The 22,524-nt window shown below is 46.9% G+C and overlaps 1 protein-coding gene across 5 annotated transcripts in view; it reads left to right on the top strand.

Moving 5' to 3' along the window:
• The first annotated feature begins 4,747 nt into the window (after positions 1–4,747).
• Positions 4,748–22,524, top strand: part of reln (reelin) — a 59,717-nt gene continuing 41,940 nt past the window's right edge. For 4 of the 5 annotated variants that reach the window (XM_057053051.1, XM_057053049.1, XM_057053053.1 and 1 more), the window contains exons 1-2: positions 4,749–5,289; positions 18,303–18,410. In XM_057053051.1, coding sequence (XP_056909031.1) covers positions 5,037–5,289; positions 18,303–18,410 — 361 coding nt within the window. In that variant the 5' untranslated portion in view covers positions 4,749–5,036. Of the gene's footprint in view, positions 5,290–18,302; positions 18,411–22,524 lie in introns of all 5 variants that reach the window. The other variant, XM_057053050.1, reaches the window with a different exon arrangement.

Raw genomic sequence — 22,524 nt, 5'->3', positions numbered from 1 at the left:
CGTGTGTGCTGCTGTCCAGGGATGAGCCTGGTCTCTGGGGACTGATCCGCTTTATGATGTGTGTGAGAGACATGATGAACACACACACACACGCACACACACACACGCATCCTGTTGCTGAGCACCGAACAGGAAAGCATCAGGTTTTGCAGGATGCATTTAACTACAATAAGATTCTTTTGTTCCATATTTTTTTGAGGCGGATCTTTGCAGCAGCCACAGGAAAATCTATTAGATTGGAGAGTTTCTCTAAATGGATTCATGCAAATGTGTGTGTTTCAGAGGGTTTCTCTGCTCCCTAGAACTGGGATATGAATCCTAACAACACACCGCTGACTCCGGCCTTCATGGACACTCACATGCCAGCGTCCCCTCTTGTCCCCACTCTGCTGTGTCCCACACAACTCCTGCCTAATTGCTCGCATATTGGACGTCAGGATGGCGGAATGGCTGTCGGTGTCACCGTTCAGCATCAACTCTGGTGTGTCTCTGAAACAATGTGGCCATGTGTTTGTCATCTCCCATCGCCTCATGTTCCTCAGCTCCTTCTTTCACAGCTCTGTTACCATGACTGCAGGATGGGAGGGGTGAGACACCGAACCGGCTGCCCAACTGACAAAAAAAAAAAAAAGAAAAAAAAGAAGAAAAGTAGAGTTTGGAGAGCAGATTTCATGTCTAGCAAAACCAAAAGATGCATGAGCATGGCTGTGGACGCAGGCAGCCCTGAGCGATGCACTCTGAGGAGTCAGGAAGAACTATGACTCACAGCTTTTGAAAAATGTATCAGGCTTAAATTGTTCCGGGCCATGTGCCCCCACCGCCGGAGCTTCCACAGACGTCTGCTTGCTGTCACCTCAAACGCTGCTCTCCTACCATCGCTCACTACCTGGCTCTTCTGTATCATGTACTTGTTTGTTTCAGCGCTGTGTTTATGACACTCGGAGATTTGATCCATCAGGGGGGAAATATGTTTTATGCATTCACTATCAAGCAAAATATTGCCTTTAAAAATAAATAAATAAAAAGCTTCCTGTGTATTCTTACATGACTGATAGGAAGGGCTGCGGTTGCCAAGTGGGACAGTGAGACTTGGCCTTTATAACTGTTTACTGCCCTGTTAATTATAGTGCTTCATCTTCCCATAAGAGTTTACATTTTGATCAAATCGGCAGTTTAAGACCCCCAGTCACCCACAGCTGAGCTCCCATTCAGTTGGGCACGTTGGCACGGTGACCAAACCCTTTAGCACAGATCGTTTACACGGCTACGTCTACGTAACAGGGAGGAGGAACGCTGAGCAGTCTGTTTTTCAGAGAGCGATGCGGCACTTTCACCGAGGGTCGTCTCCATTGTGGAAGGTGTCACTGGAGCCACTTCCTGAAGCAGACGCTGTCCAGCAGACCACCAGTCGGGCAGGACGGGATGTTCTTTTTTACTGCCTGGAGTTGGAACAGGTAGAGGAAGAAGGTGGAACTCACTACACATTGATAACTAAGAACAGGTAGAAGATAAACCCAGTGTGTGTTTTTACTACATGAGATCAGACTCCAAGTGGAGGCTGGTCCTTGTGTGATCACCCCCCCCTTCCCCTCATTTCTGTGACACAGCATTGAGGTTTTGGGGTGAGTCTCATGGTCTCACCGACACACTGACCAAAGCACCCCTCCTTTTTCCCTCCTTTCAGGGAGGGAAATCTTTTCATGGGACTAATTGGAGTGTGCAAGCCATCATAGCAGAAACGTCCCCACGGGGCCTCTCTTCCTTTCTCTTTTCTTGCCTTCTCCCCCTCCTCCAACACCCAGGCTTTTATTATCATTTGCCATATCGAGTAAACAACCTGTTAGTGTAAATTAGAGTCCAGTGAGTGATGAAGCGACACATGCAACTCCTCAGCCTGCCTTTGCTTTTCTTCCCGTCCCTCGCCACCACTCTTCCATCCCTCTGAGCTCTTTCCTCTTTTGTGCCCCCCACCCTCTGTTCTGCCTGGTTTGGCACGCAGCCTATTCAAAGACACTGGTAGTGATGGTGCTGATGGTGGTGTGTGTGGATGCAGGGGGCCTAGAATGAAGATTGAAGTGGACAAAAAAGCCCTGGTGCAACCTTGAGGTGGAAATTAATAATGATAAAAATAATTACTGCCCCACTCCCCTTCCCCACGCCCCACCGACCTAGTTTCCATAATGGAGAACGATAGCCCCCAGTCGTACATGGTGTGCGTGTGGGCGCGGGACTACAGGATAGAGACGCACAGCCGAGATGGATGTAGGACAGGACCTACATGAAGAGGCCATCAGCAACAGGGACGCGCGTTGCTGCTACAGGTAAAACAGATGGCGCCGCTGGCACGCGCTGCCTCTCGCGCATCACAGACACTTGTGTCCTCCGTCAGTGCGAGTTTGCTCCGTGCGAATGTGCACGCGTGGGTGGGTGGGCGCAGGAGCACTCTTAGCACTTGTATCCAGCAGGAGTGTGTAGAACAGCCCGCCAGCACCGATCGGCGGACCCCGGCAGAGCTGGCTTCACTAGGTGACACACCTGTCCTCTGCTCAGGTGACCTACGGCAACGTTTCGCCATTATCGGTAATTTGTCCTCGTGAGTTGATCCATCCCCGGGCTCAAATGTCAGAGGGAGTTCTAATTTTGGTGTACAGGAATGAATTTAAACGACCCGAGAGCAGGAGTTACGTAGAGGGCGGCACCGTTTAGCTGCTGTCCTCCCAGAAAAAGGCTGAAACTCAATAATTTGGAAGCATTTCAGGTCCAGAAATGACTTTATGATGTTTAGGATAGGCAAGAGACCCAATCAAACTTATTCAAGATTTATATTACCAAGCAACTCGGCTGCATCCACAAGATATGAAGCTTTTCTGAGCTTGAAGCTTTTCTGATAGTTGAGGGTGCACAAAGACCAAAGATATAAATGCAGGTTCTCACACAAAGAGTCAGAGTTCAGAGTTCATTTGGTTAAATTTGTCAAAAAAATAAAAATCATATCTAGCTGTGATAAAGAAACCTTTGGTTCAGTTTGAATAGAATTTTAAGCACTGTAGCACTTTAAGACCTGTAAAACTTCGTAGAATCCTCACTTGTGAGCTAATGCATACAGTTTAATTTAAAGTACTTAATTAAAGCTACGAGGAGCTGAAGGGGAATTGTGGATTGGTTCAGAGAAACAGCAGAGGAGGAAAGTGATAACCTGCAACCTCAGTCCCAGTCTCAGAGTGGTCGATCTATCCGACCTCTTTCAGAAGGACAGGAAGCAGAATTCTAAAAGTTACTGCCTCCTTTTGGACTCTTTATCGTTCTATATTCTAGTTCTACTCAATGTCTGACTGCCTTTGTCACAGTGCCTTAAATGAATGAATGAAAAACCTGGCTGCTGTTGCTGCTTCCAGATCTTTATCAGGAGTTGTGAAGGTCACTTCTACATGTGGCCAGTGCTGGGCTGGTCTCCCAGAAACCATCCAGGTCAATGAACCAACCCCAGGACAGGAGACATGGCCAGGTCACACCAGGTCCTGCTCTTTGCACCCTGCAGAAGCTCCAGCTCAAATGTGCACTCAAGCACCATCTGGTGATTATCCCAGATAGAGATGCAGTATACTAGAAGAGTATATACAATAATATATGAGAAGCCAACTGGCTGTTACCAGTGATCTACACATGTGGGCGTGATAGCCAAACCACAACCACAACAATGAGGAATAATAATCTCAGCATTCAAACCACCCGGGGAAGCTCCAGCTTCATGTTCATGACTCGATGTAAAAACTCCGTTTTATGGAGTGCATGCCGTCATGCATGTTGCGCTCGAGTGTGTGCGTGCTCACGAGTACTGTGCGACAGAGAGCTGAGGTTCCAGTGGGTCAGTCGGGCTGTGTGTGGTGGGGGGTGCTCGTGTTGTGGACATGGATGTAAGTCTGAAAATGGTGGAGGCAGATTGATGTTACTGCATGTATTACTGCATGAAAAAGAGTGAAAAGGGTGTGTGTGTGTGTGTGTGTGTGTGTGTTAAAGGTGTTAAAGAAAGAGTTATCCATTATTTGGTTCCAAAGACCAGTGAGGGAGAGAAAGCATCATTATGGCTCATAGTGGCGCTGTAGTGGCAAGTTAATCTGGAGCAGAGAGGCGGCGCACGCGGCTGTGACAGGGAGAAGGGAAAAAAAGTTGGAGGATCTGGTGGAAAAGGAGATTCTGATGGAATCCCCTGGAAAAGGCAAAAGCAGAGAAGAAAAACATTTTTAAGCACTGCTTTGGACTAGAGAGACATGGAGCGATTCCGGTCTGGGGAAAAAGTGAGATGGAGCTCCGAAGGGGTGGGGGAGACGAGAGAGGAGAGGGAGGTGAAGCTGGAGGGAGAAAGGAGGTGGGTGGACGAGGAGACAGTTAAGGGATGGAGAGGGAGAGAAAACAAAAGAAATATGTCAGTGGGGTGGGGAAGTGAAGCAACTAACTATGGAAGAGAGATGCTTTGGTCCCAGAAGGGGGATAAACGAGTACAGTCTGGAATGGAGGAACGGAGGGAAAGTAGATGAAGAAAGAGAAGCTTAAGGAAAAATGCAGAGTGATAGACCGGCAGAGAAGAGGGAGGAGAGAAGCGCTTGATGAGAGAGAGGAGGGAGGCCATCTCCTAGAGCGCGCACAGCACGCATGAAGCTGGTGTTAAAGCGAAAGAGGAGCAGAGGGAGGGGAGGGAGGGAGGGAGGGAGGATGGGAGGAGAGAGGGAAACAGAGCGAGGGGGTGAGGTATTTAAACGCCAGATCAGGACAGCACAGGCAAAGCTCTAAACTCCCTGAGAGTGAAGGTAGGATAGGGAGAGGAGGCAGAAGAGGAGAGCTCTCCCTTTTTCCTGACGGCAAACCCACACACTCGCACACATCAGCGCCGCACACACACACTTTTGGACTTTTGTCTATCTCTGGACTCCAGAAACGGTCCTTTGGAACTCTACCTGTGTTTTCCTCGCCCCCACTCATCGCTCTCCTCACCTTTTCACCCGCCTCCACCTCCACAGCCCCTCTCTTAGCGAGGGCAGATGGTCATGGCGTGGGCCTCTTTCTTGGGTGCCGTTGGCTGTGCCCTGTTGGCCCTCGTCTGGGGGAGCAGCAGCGTGGATTTCGGGGCGCCGCCATCGAGCTTCTACCCGCGTTTCAACCCCTTCTTCTTCCTGTGCACTCACCACGGGGAGCTGGAGGGAGCCGGGGTGACAGAAGGTGGGGGAGAGGTGCTTCTCACCCTCCAAATCACAGGCAACCCCACCGCCTACACCCCTGGACAGGAGTACCAAGGTGAGCAACCCCTAAATTGGCCATTCTCTCCCCCCGCCCTGCATGATTTAAAAAAAGTTAAATCATTTGAGCACAAATTTCTTCCTTTTGACTTTGCCATTGAGGTAAAACCTTTCCTTTTAATATTAAAAATGTGTGGGAGGGGGTGTTTTAACTTGCACGCACGTGTGCATGGTCGATAGATTTTGATGCAGCTGTGTGGCGTATGCAAATGGGGTAGAGTGCGTATGTGTGAGGGGGTGCATGTTGTTGGAAATTAACATTTATGTAACCGTAATAAGGAAGTATTTGGAGTGGGACTCCTGGTCGGAGCGACTTTGGTGTTTCACTGAGCTGCGATCCTCCTGCTCAGCGTGTAGGTGGCGTCTCCGGCAGCTGAATGGGGGAGCGCGGGTGCGATAACAGAGTGAGGACGGGCGAGCCGAGCATCACAGGAAGAGCGGCTTTTGTGACTTGGTGTTCAGAAACAAAGCATCAAAGCATGAAAGAAGGTTGAGATTAGTGCCCCGGCGTTCTGTCACTGGGGCAGGAAGAAAAAAAGAAGGTGTCCTGTGACCCCCCCAGACCATATCATCATTGCTAGTTTTCTCAATAACTTAACACCGAGGACAGTGACCCAGTTGGGCCACCTCAGCCAGACAAAGGTCACATTCCCATGCAAAACCCTGCTCTTCAGAATATCTGTATTTGTATACATCGTATAAATAGGCATAATGTCTCTACATTTCCTTTCTTTTTCCACATCCCTTTTTCCCTTTTCTCTGAAACAGCAAACATTTATTTATGTTAATAGTGAATGCCCCTGTGGCAGACAAACCTCTTGAACCTTTGTGTTTATGTAATTGTATCCAGATAAAAAAGGAAATAAGAGGGCCGTGAAAACAGAGAAGGAAACCAGAGGAGTCTGGAAGAAGCAGCATTATCTGGCGTCTGAAAATAACAGCCCGGATCAACCCTTCAGTCAAGCACCTTTTAACTGGGGCTGGGCTGGTAGGGAGAGTGGGTGGGAAGAGATTTGAATACTAACGGGTGGATGTGAGGGATGGAGCAGACAGAGAGGTTTAAATAATTAGCATTAGAAATGTGGTGGACCAGGAGGAGGGAGAGATTTAAATAGGGGCACGACCGGGATCGGATGGAGTCGGGGGGAGATTTAAATGACGATGAGAGGATTGAGCAGATAAGATACCAACAGCAGGGCTTGAGCAGAAAGATGAGAGGGCTTCCAAGCTGCTCACTTTTTTTTTTTTTTCACCGTCCTGTGTTTTGGCACATGATCGCGGCTCATTGTTAAATTTCTAGGGTTTTGACTGAATTCGGAGCAGTGGGGGTGGGGGTGGCTGGTGGTGGTGGTGGGGTCGATGGAAAAATAGGCAAGTGAGGAAGTTGCGCAATCAGCAAAGGCAGCAGCAATAAACAGTACTTCATGTGTTGTCAATGCTAATCTGGGTTGTTTGAGGGTTAAAGAACAGGTGTTGCACCGAGCGCGGCACATGTACCTGCTCTGTGCATGACAAACAGAGGGACAATCATCCGCGTTTCTGCATTTATCCGACTCCTTTCAATTATTTTGCTGCTCTGAGGTTTCGTTGTGGACTTGAATTAATCTACTGAAAGCAATGCGCGATCCAACCACTGAAAGAGACACATGTGGAAATGGTGGGTGGAAGCATCAGCTGCCCGTGTGGCTGCTGAAAGGAAAGCTTAGAAAAAAGATGGAGAGTGTGTTCAGGAGGGGAAAAGTTGGACAAACAAGCCTGTAGAAAAGAGAGCAGAGAGGAGCGCCTGAAAGAAACGCTTCAGCGTTCGACACAGAAGGAGAAGGAAAAAATCTGTGTGCCCGATTTATCACGCAGTAATTGGGTTTCTGACCTTCTGCGTATCTGTTGCTTCCCAGTGATAAGACCATGTGTGGGTAGCACACTCCGTACCTGTGTGGTGTGTGTGTGAGTGTGTGTTGTGTAACACTCTACAGTGTTCAGCTTTCAGGATAAAGACAGGTTAAGTTGCTCCGTGCAGGAAACTATGGGGTGGGGGGGGGGGGACAGGCCAGAGTGGCAAAGAGAAAGCAGAGATATTTGAGTTCTGGGAACCTGAAGAAATGAAAAGATTTCCAACACCTAGAGGCTGGGGTCAGAGAGAGAGGGGGGGGGGGGGGGGTCAGTCACACTGACGGGCCTCCTGTGGCCTTTCATACGCAGAAGAAAAATAAGCTAGAACGAGCTGAATTTTCAAACTGGATATCGTCTTGTCTTTTTCTTATTCATCTGGACCTCTTTTGGAACTGCTATTGGAATGACCGATGTTCTCCACGCAGCAACCACATGTTTATAGGAAGCAGCATCAGAATACAAAACCCAGAGCCATGTGTGCAAACACAGTCAGTGTGTTCTTGTCATTTCTGCAGCCCCCCCCCCCCCCCCCCCACCCACTCCTGCAAAGGAATGAAACGCGTCGTCTTTTGGCTGCACGGGCAGAACTATCAATGACCGACTGAATAATGGACTGCACCGAAAAAAAGAAAGCCCATTTTACACATTATATCATTCGCTTCTAATTATAACATACCAACGACGTCACAATCGAATCTGTGGTCAACTGACAGCCTGCTGAATGAATCAGTGTTCCACACAATAGGTAGAATTTCCAACTGCTGGGAAACACCCAGAAAATGCACACGGAGTGCCTGTTGACCCAGTGAGGAAAAGAACATGAAATTATGCATCTGGGCTGAAAAATAGAGGCATTTTGTACTGTGTGAGCAAGGCATGACACCAGTTTGCTGCTGGTCAGCTTGTTGGTAGATTTGTGACCTAATAGGCAACCTGTAAATGTTTAAGAGTAGAGTTTCATGCTGGTTAACAAAGACTGTGCTGGTTTAGTTGAGCTAAAATGGTTAGAAGTTCCTGGTTAGTTTCTGCTTGGTACCTCCAGCTGACCTACAGCCCGTTGTCAGGACGGAGTTATGCTACATCCAAACCAGCTAATGCTGCAGGGTGTCTGAACCAGGGTGACAAAATGTATAAGAAAAGTGAGGAAGAAGAGGACCGATGGGATTTAAACAAAGACGACCGTTCAGAAAACTACCGTGCATGAAAGAGGAGGTTGAAATGGCCACTGGAAATCCGCTAATGGTCTCCTCACTAGTCCCAGTCGCACGGGTCTTTTCATGTGTAAATGATTGAAGAGGACCAAGAAACAATCGACATTTCAAGGAGATTTAGAAGTTGCCAGCAAATGACATTCCTAATGGAAATGTGGAGACAAATTCATCCTCTCAAAATGCCATCGGTCCTCCTCCCGATAACCCACCAGATAAGTTGCTGTGAATTATTTCAGTGGCCGTCCTGTCAAACCAACAGAAATAACCCAGAGTGCCGTACAACGGGAAGGACAACATTATTTATCCGCAAAGTCGATTACTTGTCATGGCCAGGGGAGACGTTTTCCATGAGCGCTGTTGACCGACAGCTGGAGAACAACAAGTCGGTTGTGTTTAAGTAAAGGTCACAGACGCTGGGCTCCAGCAAGGCTCTCCAGAAGAAGATATGATCTTATCAAACGTCAAGCCATATCAGGGACAAAACACATAGACCAACTCAATGAAACCCTGGGCAAACGCATTTGCTACCATTCGCTCATCTCGCCAACAAGGAACTCTTTTTCTGTGCCGAGGCTCTGGTTTGTGACCCGGACCGACTTCGGAGTCACTGCTCTGTTCTGCCAGACTGATTAGATTTGTCTGCTCTCCTCTGAACATCCCATTAAACTTTACTCTTGGGTTCTATATATGTATATTATATCATAGCTACCAGTTCCAAAACAATCACATTTTGCAATTAGTCTGCTTTACTGTGGATCTGGGAAAGCCCGAGTTTTAACAGTAGTGACTTGGACCGATGGCGCCATGCACAGCAACAGTTCTGTTGTACTGTCCCTTCCGGAACATGGAGACAAAAGTTACACTCTGCAGGTTGTGATGTGTGAAAATACCTACAAATTTAGTCAGGTGACCTGTGCAAACCAGCCTTTTTTCCCCCCCATGTAGACCCCATGTTATAATAAAGAATGAGGCTAACGGTTAGTGTGCAATTGCACCTTCAAGTGGCCCAGATTCATTCGCTTTCCAGCTCTCAGCTGCTGCTTTGTCTCAACAAGATCAGACCCACTAAGTGGCACGAAGTGTGTCGAGTGTTTTACCGTTCGTACAGACTTCCTCTCTGTGTTCGGATGTTGTGTCCTTGTGGACATTGACTGATGAACCCTAAAGGGCTATTGTATTCCCCAAAATACGTCAGTTTCCTTTGTACAAGTGAGCAGATGGGCGAGAAATGAGAATGGATATTCAGTGGGAATCTTCTCTTTGTCACACATGCACGCTTGGCTATGCACAAGGCACTAATATCTTGCTGGGTGATCCATCATGACACAAAGACAGGTCAGATGTTCCACTGCCTCAACACAAATGTCCCGATCAGCATGCCGTTACGATTTATGGCGGCAGACTACAGTTTGGCAATAAAAATGGGACATTACTAGTTTTCTCCTGGCAGGTGCTAAATCTCCATCATGCTTTGCTATTATCAAACTGTCGGGCTCTGCCGAAAGCTTTGCGTTAGCCTCTACGCACATACAGTGAGTGACGGCAGCCGTGCCAATTCCGAATGTGCGGCAGCAGCGACGTCCCAGATGAACGAAACCAAACGTCGCATTTTGGCAAAATTGATTTACTGCGTCAGGGGAAGGCAATGGTGGCATTGTTGACGATGCCGTTGTGGTTCCACGTTTGGCAGAAAGGGCTAAAAATGGGTATGCAGCGCTGAGCTTTCACCCCCCCCCCCCCCCCCCCCACAACATTATTGATGTTCCAGCCAAAAAACTGAAAAATGAATATTTGCATTTTGCTGTAACCTTAACATTAAAAGTGGGAAGAAGAATTCTCATGATTGGACTGTTTCGCCATTTAGCAACATGTAACTTTACACCCGACACACTGATGCCAATTGTTACTCGGGATTACATTTGAGGAGCCATTTTCCATTATTGTAGGAGGAGAGAGCCTTTTACTGTCAAATTCTCTTATCTACAGACATCGCATTTACAAAATAAGATATTTTTCTCGATACAAGAACGTCAGGCTGTGACACGGAGCTCCATATTTATCGCAAACTCATGCAAATGTCCCTGTCCCAATATAGCTTATAACAATGAAGCAGTGTTCATTGTCCTGAAGGAATACCAAGTGTCTCTAAACTGGATTTTCAAAAGTGATGGATCCTTTATACCCCCCCCCCCCCCCCCCCCCCCAGCCCCCGTCAGGGTGGACTGTGTTGTTCTCATGGGGTGGTTTCCCAGCCGCCGTTGATTAGCGTGTCAGCTTTGCCGATGGCCTCTTCCTTTTAGAGAATGGAGCTCCTGTTGGAGGACTGTGTACCTCCTCCTCCCTCTACACCTCTCGCTCTGGATCCTCCTCCTGGCAGCTTCATTAAGAAAGCTGTAATCCCTGCTGGGGGCTCACTGTGTCGTCTGTGCTGATAGCATTCAGGGGGCCTTGTAGGGCTCCAATGGACCCACTACAGAGGAGGCAGCGTGGTGCAACTGGCTGGGTGCTGGGCACATGGCGCGTGGCACAGGCGGATTACCCTCCCCTTCCCCCCGTTTATTGCCAGCCTCCATCAAACAACCATTGGTGTTCTGGCCACAGACACAACAGGCTGGTAGAGGGAGATTACACATCTTTGCTCTCACACAAATTCACAATTAAGGTTCCTGTGAGTGGGATTGAGTGGTCAAAAAAGAGTTATGGGGACAGGTTTCAGGGAAACGCCATCCCAGCACTTCAGAACCTGTGTTTTCTGCCCCGCTAGTTTGACCGAATCCTTTAAATGTTTCTCTCCAAGTGTGTGGATTTGGAAAGGGACATATTTTAATGCAGGGCAGAGGATTAGAAGAGAAAACTACAGTAAAGCACAGAGATTGGATCAATCCATCAGCAACTGTCTGGACTGTTGAACGGTGGGACCTGCTCTTCCCTCAGATGGGGCCTTTTTCTTCATGTCAGTAACTCACGTCATTAACTGTGCACGTGTGCACGCTAGACTTATGACCTGACTGATCCCTGTTGAGTGAAAGTGACCCTTTAAGGTTGCCCTCATTTCCCATAAAATGCCCAGACTTAGTAAAATGAGTATTTCGGTCTACACACAAACAGAAGAACCATGTTTTGACAGCACCAATATGAAAAAAGCAGACATAAGCTTCCCGTTTAGAAAATTAATTCAGATTCCTGATGTCCGACATGAATCATCAACACTGCATCTTTCAGCTTTTCTGAAGATCAAAACAGTTGAAAAGTCCAAACAGTTGATCAGAGCTGCAGTTTGAAGGTTAGACCTGACGGGATGGTGAAGAAGAGGGCAGCTTCACCTGGTGATAACCTACTTATTCTCTTTGATCTCATCAGCCTTCATCAGCTACGTTTGAAAGCAAAGAAATGTGAAAGGGTGATATGGGAAAAAAAAACCTTTGGGTCATTCCTGTCCTGAGAAGAGTTATATTCTGACAAAATACCTTACAAAATCATGTTTATAAGGGGCCTAACAGCAGAGAAGAATATTCCATCTATATCAATTGACTTTGGAAAAGGCTGAACTTACCTCTTCCTGTCCTGCTTCTTCCAAGGTGTTTGGCCAAAACTGTCCCCCTGGCAACTGACACCTTTTTTATGGTTCCAGGTAGGACATTCAAGGTGTGGTGTTGTTAAAGGGGGTGTTTGTGGTTTTAGTTCAATGCCACCATTTATGTAATATATTAATCCGCTTGGGGTTTGGTGTAATTGGACATAAATGTAAGTGTTTGTAGGTTGGTCTCAACATTTGTTTACACAAATAAATGTATGTGGATATCTAATTTCTAAAGTATATTCATACCTTTTTCATAGATCAGAGATATTTTATACCTTTCTGTGATGTTAGGTAATCACCAACGGAAACAGTTTCTAAAGTGGAAGAGGAACCGGTGCTTTTATTGTGTAGTCTTTGATGTTTACAGCCGTATATACCTGCTGCCTGTAACTTGAGCTAATGTGGTGCCTCCAATAGATGATGCAGATATTTGTAGGTACGAGTTACATCACAAAACAGCTGTGAGCTACACAACAGTGGTGTGGTTTTACGTCCATTTTGACGTCTGTGCTGTGCAGCTTTCTTTAAATACGTCTGTTGCTGCAGATAGAAAATGTGTAATCCGTGGTGACAAATGTTATATCACAAACTCAACTGCCTTTGCCTAGATTATAATGGGTTTGTACCCAGTCATGATGGACTTGGCTGTAGTTTAGTGTGTAGCCCTGTGTGTTCAGAGTGACAAACCAGCCGTGGGAAATGAAGGTCAGAGATGGATGCCGCTGCCCCTGAGGTTGTGTAGGCCGCGGATGACGACTTGGCCCTAATTCTCTTCCTCTGTTTTCTATCATTATATTAGTTCTGCACAATTGAATCGCAAACACTCTTGTGAACACATAAAGTCAGATTATACTTGTGAGCATCTGCTCTGAGGGCGAGGGTGTGTTGAAACGCTGTTGTGTTCTCTGAACAAGCAAACATGAGGTGAAATTGCAGGAATAAAATCAGGACCTATCTGATCCGCGTGTGCAGCAGGCCGACTGTGTCAGCTATGTCTGGCTGGTCTGGTTACTTGAACTGGAAGTTGGTAAATGTGCTGAGCCATGGCTTCGTCCCACCTTCATTTTTAATCGCAGGAGGAGTTTTGAAGAACTAGATTTGGTGTTAAAGTCTGTTTTTGGGGTGAGCTAGTGTGGCTTGGGTCTCATCCCGGTTTTGTGGGGCAGACTGGGCCTCCGGTGTTTTCCGACATTCCTTAGATTTTCTGGGGAAGGCGGAGCCGTGCGCCGCAGCAACCCTCGTCACAACCCTGCATCACTTAATTGGTTGGTGCATTGTTCTCTACACCTTGACTCGGAGTGTTTATGAGCTGGAGCCTTGTGGCTCCGACAAGTGAGGGAAGATACTGGATGTCTGCAGCTTTCTCCCTGTCTGCAGAACACATGGTGTTGATCACGAGGACAGCTGACTCCCCAGCCTTGGCAGTCATCAAATGACAGAGGGAAAGAATCATGGTGTTCCTGAGTCCTATTAAATATAACCCCTTATGCACATGATGCTGAATAATATTTCCTTTAAGCTAAGAGTCTAGAAGGTTTTCTGCTTTATAACAACCTCACAATGAGACGTTTGCTGGGTACTGCAGCGCTTTGCTTCAGTTCGAAGCTTTCTCCTTTATTCCTCTTCCAGTTTCAAGAGCTGTTACTCCTCTTTTCCTCTCATTGCTTCAAGATTCCACGAGTTGACAGAAATGTGTGGCGGCATCTATTAAATCCATGTGCCCCTTTGAGGTCTTCATTTAGTCATCCAATGAATAATGTTTAAAATACCAGAGTTTAGACGCAATAGGAGCCAAATAAGTCAGTAAAACATGATGTGATGGGGAACATGTCGAGCTAGAAACTGAATAAATGCTCTGTCACGATTAATATGGCTTATTGATGTCAATATAAGACCTTAAAGTATATATGCTGTACAACATATATGCTGTAAAACATTGTTTGCATGCACACACCGTGTGATATGAGAACCTGCTTACGTGTGGAGAACAGGTCGCATGTGAGAGAACTGCATCTTCGCTCCCTTTTGTCTTCATGGCAACACAACTTAGGCAGACCTGTAGAAGCTCAGGAGCTGCCCGGTTGTCTGTGACTGAGCGCCTCATAGCAGCAGATGGCGGAGCTGGCAGGCCAGGATGGTGCCAGAAGGTTACGCAATGGAATGATGCCTCTAAGACCTGACTGAAGCACCACATGACACATGTATGTGCCGAAGCACACTTCCCACACAATCTTCGGAAGCTGCGCAGATACATTCCCGTGTTTTTCAAATTCACAAATGCTGAATGTGGTCGCTTTGTAAGACGAAAACCTGTCCCCCTTGACCTCCAGCTCAGGTGACTGACAAACCGTTTCATTAAGCAAAGAGTCACCTGGCACCGTGGCACTGGTGTGGCCATGGAAACAGATGGAACTATAGCTTCCCCATGGTCTGGCCTCCATTTCCTGGCCCTCTCTGGGGGAGCGTGTGTGTCTGCCAGTGGGATATGGGTCAGATGGTGGACTATCTTTATCCAGATTTCTGCCAGGAATCCCTTCATTCATTTGGGAATAAAAAAAAGAGTGTCCTCCTGGGTCACAGTGAAGCAAAAACTGCCGATTTCATTGATATTATGGTCTGTGTCTGATGATAGTAGCACCTAGCATGTCGTGTTATTTGCCACCATGAGGGCGACCACTATGGTAACGGTGCAATAGCAGAGTCAATGATATCTTCTGTGTCATACTGGCACCAACAGACCATGTTGTGTCACTCTATCCTGGTTTGACTACTTAAATCTTTTTCCACGATTTGAGTAAATGTTAAAAATGTGGCTGTGTTAAAGACTGAAGGGTGTGTTTGTCCACAAAGAGCATAGAGGAGCCGTTCAGGCCGTGCCAGCCTCACAGGGGCTTCAATGCGAAAGAAGCGGTTTACCATGTAAGTCGAGTCTTTACTCCGAGCTCTCAGGGGTCCAACTTCCTTGGCTGCGCTGGTTGATGACATCACATGATCGAGCGCTGCCAAACACGATGCCATATTTGCTGCACGGTCAGGACAAATTTACTTTTCAGCTGCTGGCGCGAGTGATTTTCTTCAAGCACCTCACAGACCTTGTCAGTCAAAACCATATTTCAGTTACTTCGGTTCTCTTGCAGGGTTTTATATTTTAGCCTTTGATAAGCATACATTATGCATCACGTTGTGTGGGTTCCTCTCAGAGGTTAGCAAAGCCACTATTCTAATTGTAAATATACATGTTTTATTGTGATGTGCTGGTATTTCTATGGCCCAGCAGTGAAGGAAGCCCCAGGCCCATCAATAGTTGAGTAGGAGCACAGTTGTGTGTTCCGTAATGAGGCGTACCACCACGTCATGGCATCAATATTACATGCTGGCCTACTGTCAAGTGATGTGCTGTGTGAGCTCAAGTTTAAAATACGAGTCAAGAGTAAGTACTGTGAATAAAATTAGTTGCGATGGCTCCTGCAGATACTGAACTCAGATGCCCTGATGTGTGTCGTAGTTGGTAATCAAGAGCCGGAGGAGCCCACCTCTCTGTTTAGAACTCAGCGCCTTCCAAAAAGTAGAGATGCTTCCTAAAATTCAACCCAGATATGTGGATGAACTTTGTGGGCCAAGTTTAACCACATAAACTACAGAACAGCACACGCAGGCATCCAAAACAAAATCTCATTAGTAGCGTTAGCAGTAAAATTCCCCCCTATTCCCTGCTCCCTGTTCCTGCTCCTCCCCTTGGCCAAGTGAGGAGTATTCAGATTTAAAGCATGGACGTGAATGTTAACGGCTATCATCAAAGGCATCAGCCTTCCCTTTTGGATCTGCGTGTGTGTGAGTGTGCATGCGTGTGAGCAGTAGCCCCACAGGTGATAGCATCTCATCTCCTCTCACTGGTTCATCCGTCTGTAGCTTTCCTTGAGCAAGTGAGAGCAGAGTTAGAGGCGCGCTTAAATAATTTAGATCTTGCATTTGTATTGATCAGGTTGTGCTGCTCTCTGCGGGTAAGGGATCTACACCCCCCCCCCCCCCCCCCCCCCCCAGTTCAGTTCTGTTCATTTTTGTACTGTAACCTTGTGCTCTGAGCTGTTGCACCCCTCCACTCTTTCTTCCCCCTTTCTTCGCTTCAAACAGGGTGGAGGCACACTGCTGCAAGGGAGCAGAACATGCCCAAGGAGGGGGGTAGGATGGGGTATTTGAGGAAACATGTTCTGCTTCTGTTTTTATTTTTATTTTTAAGAAAGGTCTCTGTTGTATTCTTGTATTTCCTCGCGATTCCTCAAATGGGATGGAGGCTGCGGGAGAGATGCTGGAGGAAAGGTAATAAGGGATGGATAAAGAGAGCAAGGTGGAGGCAGGAAAAAACATCCTTTTGTGCGTTTGCGGAGCTCGTATGCATGTGTCTGAGTAATGGAGTAACCTTGGTGATACAGGTCAGCGCTAATACAAAAATGAGGTTATTGTGTATTCTGAGGCTGCTCCATCTCAATGCTTTGAGCCAGTCCATTAAATAAGTACTGGATCATACCGAGGCTCAATATGGCACAGTGCAAACACTGTGAACTTCTCTATTATCGCAGGAAAATGTACATTATTGTATTCTAGAGAGCAAATCCAGCATAAAAAGGGAGCCTGTGTGCATTCAGTGTGAACACACTTCCAAGTTTTTTTTATTCTCTGATTTCTATTGGAATTTCGGTAGGAGAGGTGGGTTGAGCATCGCGAATTGAAAAGGATAAATTTTCTGTTGCCAAGCAAAATATCAGCATCGTTCCACAGTGTGACTTCTTGTACACGCACAGCCTCACCACACGGATAAAGAGGAAACAAAAATTAGTGCTCAAATAAGAGAAAACACAACACAGACCTTGTGGTTTTTATGGTATTTGTGCCAATGCAGAAAATATTGCCATTGATGCTTTCACGCCACTTGTTTATTGTTCCTAAATTCCAAGGTTGACTTCTGAGAGGAGAAGCTGGAACTGTAGTTTATTGACTGTAGTCTATTCCAGTTCATCACAGGACACTTTTAATACAGTTCTAATGGTGCAACTGGATTTATGGGCAAAAAGGGAAGGAGCGGGGAAAAGAAAAGAATTGTGGGATGAATTATAGAAGACTTGGACATAGATGGGAGGATGTGTGATCAAGCAAGGGTGAAGCGCGCCAACACGGAAACATGCAAAACACACACGTCCTGACACAGTTGCTAAGTGCCTCGTTTGAAGACATGTTAATGGAGCCCCCCAGACAGACAGACAGACAGGCAGGCAGACAGACAGACAGACAGACAACCGGGGGGAGGGGGGGGGACCACACAGGAGTCTGCCCCACACACATTCCAGAGCAGCCCACAAGAAAAACCTCCCCCAGACCCAACTGAGGTTGTTATCGTCTCCATCCTGCTGGATGTCAGGGTCAGGGAATAACGATGCCTCCATCTTTTTTTTTTTCCAGAGAAAATGATTTTTATTCCCTGGTGCATCCGGGCTAGTTTTTGTGAGTTTCTTCTCCTTCCAGCTGTATACCCCCCCCCCCCCCCCCCCCCCCCCCCCCCCCGCTCAGATCTGTCTGTCTGGAAATAGGCCAGTGGCTGAGCTCTTTTCCTCCGCTGAAGAGGCCAGCTCGGTGGCCCCATCACTCAGCGCATTTGTTTACCGTGCAGATCAATAGTGAACTTGCCGCCGGGTAAACCGCGAGTGTTTGCGCGTTAGACGCCTTTATTCATGGCGTGTTTCCTGCCACGTCCTCCCCTCCTGTACTACTCCATGTCATAGAAATGTTCCGTGCTGGAGCCTTTTTAAACTTGTCATGTTTGTAACAGTCAGTGAGGCCCTGTTGTGAATTTCTGTCTGCTTCTAAGGTATCTTGACTCTTTCCAGATCACATAATATGTTTTCTTTAGCTTAGCACCTGCATTGTATAGTATAGAATATTGGAAGCCTATCTGGCAACCCACATAAAATCAAACATTTCAATAAGTCACAACCTATATAACGCTCACGTGGCCCTTCATCGCTCATTTTCAGCTAGATTAAATTTATATTTGTCTACATGGAATCATTAGAAGTAGGATGTGCGTGAGCTGCAACGTGCGCATGTTGTGCACGCCCTGTCCCCCCGCTTGTAAATCATGCTGACTAATTATCAGTGCAGCTTGCAAATGAGGTGTGAATGTAACTTCGTACTTGTGATCTCTGACACCTAATCAGCAGTGCAGCACACTTTTTCACCCATCGATATTGTGAGGTATCAATAAAAATGTCACCGAGACGTGAAAACGCTTTGCAAAACGCACTCCCAGTAACCGCTGTTCTCCTTCCTCTCCTGCAGTAACCGTCTCTACCAGTGTTCCCTTCGATGGACTGCTGGTGACTGGTCTCTACACCTCCACGCCAGTCCAGGCGGCCCCCATCCCTGCTCCAGCTGCCTTTGGCTTTGGTAAGACACCGATATTATTGCCATTCAACACCATCCAGTTCAGTTCAGCCCCACACTGTCTGGTTTGGCCCTACGCTGTAAACCCAAAATAAGGTGATGCTAAGACAAGGGGAAAAAGACAAAAAGAAGCTTTGCAGTCAACGTGAATCAGTATAAACAGGACATGACTGAATAAGTGGATGATGACAGGAATGAGAGGAGACAGAGGGACTGGTGTGTATAAACCCTTTGTGGCGTTGCCATGTGGTCGGTGGGTTCAAAGCTGGTGCGCCCTGTCGACGGGGTGACTGTAGAAGAGAATTCAGAGCAGATGGGAGATGTAGATGAAGTTCTAGGTCAAATGCTGTTCCATGTTGGACATGATGGGGAGATCTCCAAAGTGACAGGTCCAGGAGGCATCTCAGCTCTTTTTCTACCGCTCTGATCCACCGCTTCAGCCTCACGTGAAGACGCTTCCACCACCGTCAGTTCAGCTGCCTCTTACATTGTTGGAGTCACAACTCCAAGAAAAACATCAGCTGTTGGAGCCAGAGGAGCTAACATGGCTCCCACTCCCTCTTAATAACAAAGAACTTTACACTAACGTATAAAAATGTGGAACTTTGAAGGACTACATTTTATAGCATTGGGGGAGTTAAGGCCCATTCATTATCACATTAGTTTCAGAGAAATGGAGAAGGTTGTTATGGTAGCTGAAGGAATGCGTTAATCTTGGCTCCGACTTTGGGGTGGATGGTTGCTAAAATTGCCTTTGGCTCATTGCATTACTCTTTAAAGGCAGGAGATGCCCACTAATGACTGAGGGGGTTTAGCAAAACCCTTTATGATGCTGTACAGTAATTGGTTTACAACAGCAAGTACAGACACATAAAACTGACCTTTGTTGTACTAAAGATGTTTGCTAGTCGGGCTACAAATGTTTCGTTTTCAAGGTGGTAGGAGAGGGTTTAAAAGCACGCCAATGATTGTATCTCATCGACACAACACACTGAAAGCCCCACTAAAACAACACTATGCTACGTCTCCCTGTGCTAACAACCCCTTTACAGACATGATCCAGACTTACCCTGGGGAGATTAAGGTTGAATCCCAGATCTTTTTTTTTTTTTACCCGTTTGCCTTGTCCCTGAAAAAGGGGTGGTAGGGGAAGTGGTGAAAGCATTCCCCAAAGAAACAGGACACCATTTGGCTCCCGCTACGTCATCACCCCTTTTTCGATCTTGAATCTTATGAGACGTTTGTTCTCTTCTGGTGTCCCTGTGGAGGAAAACGTGTCCGATAGATGTGGCTTATTACGGTGGCCCCCAGTGGCCTCCAAGTAGCTCTGATGGTTTTGTAGGCAGCTACAGAAGCAGCATTAGCTAATGTAGCTTATGAAGTATGTAAACTTAGCTGTCTAATTATTCCATTGAGAGCTCCTACTTTCACTGCAGGTGGCTGCTTTTCTAAAATAATGAAACAATTTGTGCATGTTGACATAGACGTGTGTCACGCTGCACGAATGAAGTTTGACGCTAGACCACATAAAAATACACCCTGTCCAATGAGATCTAACATGAGTTACAACCGTAGCGGTGGTATATTACCCATCAAATTATTTTAGGTCCAAACACAAACACAGAGGATTTATTTGCTATTTCCAAAGATTACAAATCACAAAATTTAGTGCAAAATACTTGCTTTGGACAGTCATTTGAAACCAGACCAGCGGAAGTAAAGATGCCAGCAGAAAAAGTGCTTGAGCTTGTAATTTTGCTGGGGGAGAATGTTGAAGTAAAGGAGACAGTATACGAATGATACTGTATGAGAAGGGGGAAGGAGTGAGAATGAGAGGATGGCGTTTAATCATTCCATCTGACGGCGTGGCTGATTGGTGCCGCCGTTCTGATGCTGAGCTCTTCAGAAACTGGTCATTGATGGATGGCTCGTTTGCGGGGTGATGTTTATTTTGTTGTTAATTTGCATATTTGTATGCATTTGTGGGATGGTTGGCTTCTGCTGGCGAGGATCCGTCCCCATCCCCACATGATGGATCTGGCTGCCTGACAAAACAGACAGCTTAGTGACAGGGACATCCAGCTGACACTCGGTTTCCATGACGGATGGGCTCATGCTAACCTACCGCACAACCAGAGATGAAATCCTGCTGCACCTTGACCTGCAGCCGAGGGTTCAGACAGAACACGCAGCCCAAAGTGCTAACATGCCACATGCATATTAAACAAGAGTCTCGCACAGGAGAAGCATATAGAAATACAAATTTAATGTATCCGCTTCTTAATATGCACAATTGTATGCGTTCTTAACCTATTATCCACATACTTATTCATTTCAAAGGTGAGGGTCAGCTCCCTGTGCCCTTTTACCTCCAACAGCACCAGATTGAATGTCAGCCAGAGCGTCAAATTATGAGAGATGGCAGCTCATCATGTTGGTGTTTACAGATACACAGGCTCCATCTGAAGAGAGCCTTATTTTGAAAGTCCCAGGCGAGCAGAACTGAGATCCTACGTAGAAAAAAAACTGTGTGTGAATACATGGAGGATAAAGAGGCATGGTATGGAGAGAGGCTGGTGCAGGCTAGGAGGAGGCTGAGGCAAAGAGGTTCCCGTGGGGAGCGGAGCTGTCAGTCCCTGGGAGACTTCAAACGCACTGCAGCCCTGTGATCAGCCTGCTCCCTGACTCTCTGCTGACAGCTCCCTGACTGCGCCGCTTAGACACTTACACACACGCACACATTCACATGTGCACATGTAGCCAATGCTTGTTACTATAAGAGTTTTAAGGAGTGATTTGTGCATTAATACCATCCACCGACCGACACGCGTTTAAGCTGATTCTCATGCTTTTGACTGCACGTCCGTTGGTTACCTCTCATCCTCGTGGAACCCTGAATCGCTGCCCGTTTGTGCAGCTCTGTCGAGGACGCTGCGCGGTCCGGTCTCAAACTGTTGCTCCTCAGGTAGCGTGAACAGAGGTAATGGTGACTTATCTGTGCTGTCACTCGGCTCTGGGCTGAGCCACCCAAAGGCACATCCTCTCTGATGATGAATTCATTAGTGCAGAAGATGAAATGAGCTGTCAGGGCCAGGGTTATGTACGGCATGTGATTTGAGTCGGATCGGACCAGACTCGGGTCGACTCTCTGCAAATCCCCCCGTATGGCACTTTTGCCCAGACTGTCCATCGCGCTGCACAGCACATCCTCCTCCACCAATCGCACGATGGCCCGAAACTGCTAACAGGTGGCTAAACATTTGGGTGCTCTCTGAGTCCAAAGGAATGTTGGGATGATTATGCATCACAAGTCCTGTAGCTGTTTGATATGCACAAAGCCTCTTTAGATTCAAAATGCAACCCCACCTTCAACAAATTTCAAACAGAATACATCATAACCCATGTTTAATTTAAGGCTCGCCCACAGGAGACCCTGGGCCAGTCCATTAGTGTTTTCCATACATCCTGACAACACAGGTCCTGCCTCTCAGGTGTGATTGTACAAAGACCTGGAAGAACACTGCTGCCGGGAGTTTACAGGTTCACTTAGTGTACTCTGCAAGGCTTTGAAAAGCAGTCCCTGCTTTGAACTCCCACAGCTTCACAAGGTGTGCGTAAACCTCCATGTGTATGCTGTGCTCTGCTGGTACTTTGGGGGGGGGCTGCATCCATATGTGAAGCCGCGTGAGTAAAGCGCACTTGTCTTTGCATGCACATGCTGAGCATTTGCCTGCTTTTATCCTTTACATCGCTGTTGTTTTTGCATCATAAATGTAGTTTTAAAACAAAAAAGATTCCGGGTGACTCAGAAAAAGGAGGGGAGCAGGGCCTCGAACGGCTGCGATGGAGATGTCAAAGCTGCCTGGAGTTTGTTGGCCGGCGTTTTATTATTATTAGTATTGATATTAATATTTGTTATCCTGCAGGAGCGAGAGCAGCAGGCGTGGGCTGTTTCCCCATGTGCAGTCTCTCTTAAGAGCAAAGTTATTTTCTGACATACAGAGAAGTTGGTTGCACGCCAGAGAGAATGCGGGAGGAATAAAGATAGAATAAAGAGAGAGTTCTGACTCAAAGACTGCTCAGGTTGACACATTACTGTGAACACTGGTGGGTTTGC

The sequence above is a fragment of the Takifugu flavidus genome, chromosome 13 (genome assembly GCF_003711565.1).
Source record: "Takifugu flavidus isolate HTHZ2018 chromosome 13, ASM371156v2, whole genome shotgun sequence".
Taxonomy (NCBI): domain Eukaryota; kingdom Metazoa; phylum Chordata; class Actinopteri; order Tetraodontiformes; family Tetraodontidae; genus Takifugu; species Takifugu flavidus.
Note: the sequence above shows the minus strand (reverse complement) of the source record. Positions and strands in the feature narration are given on the sequence as shown.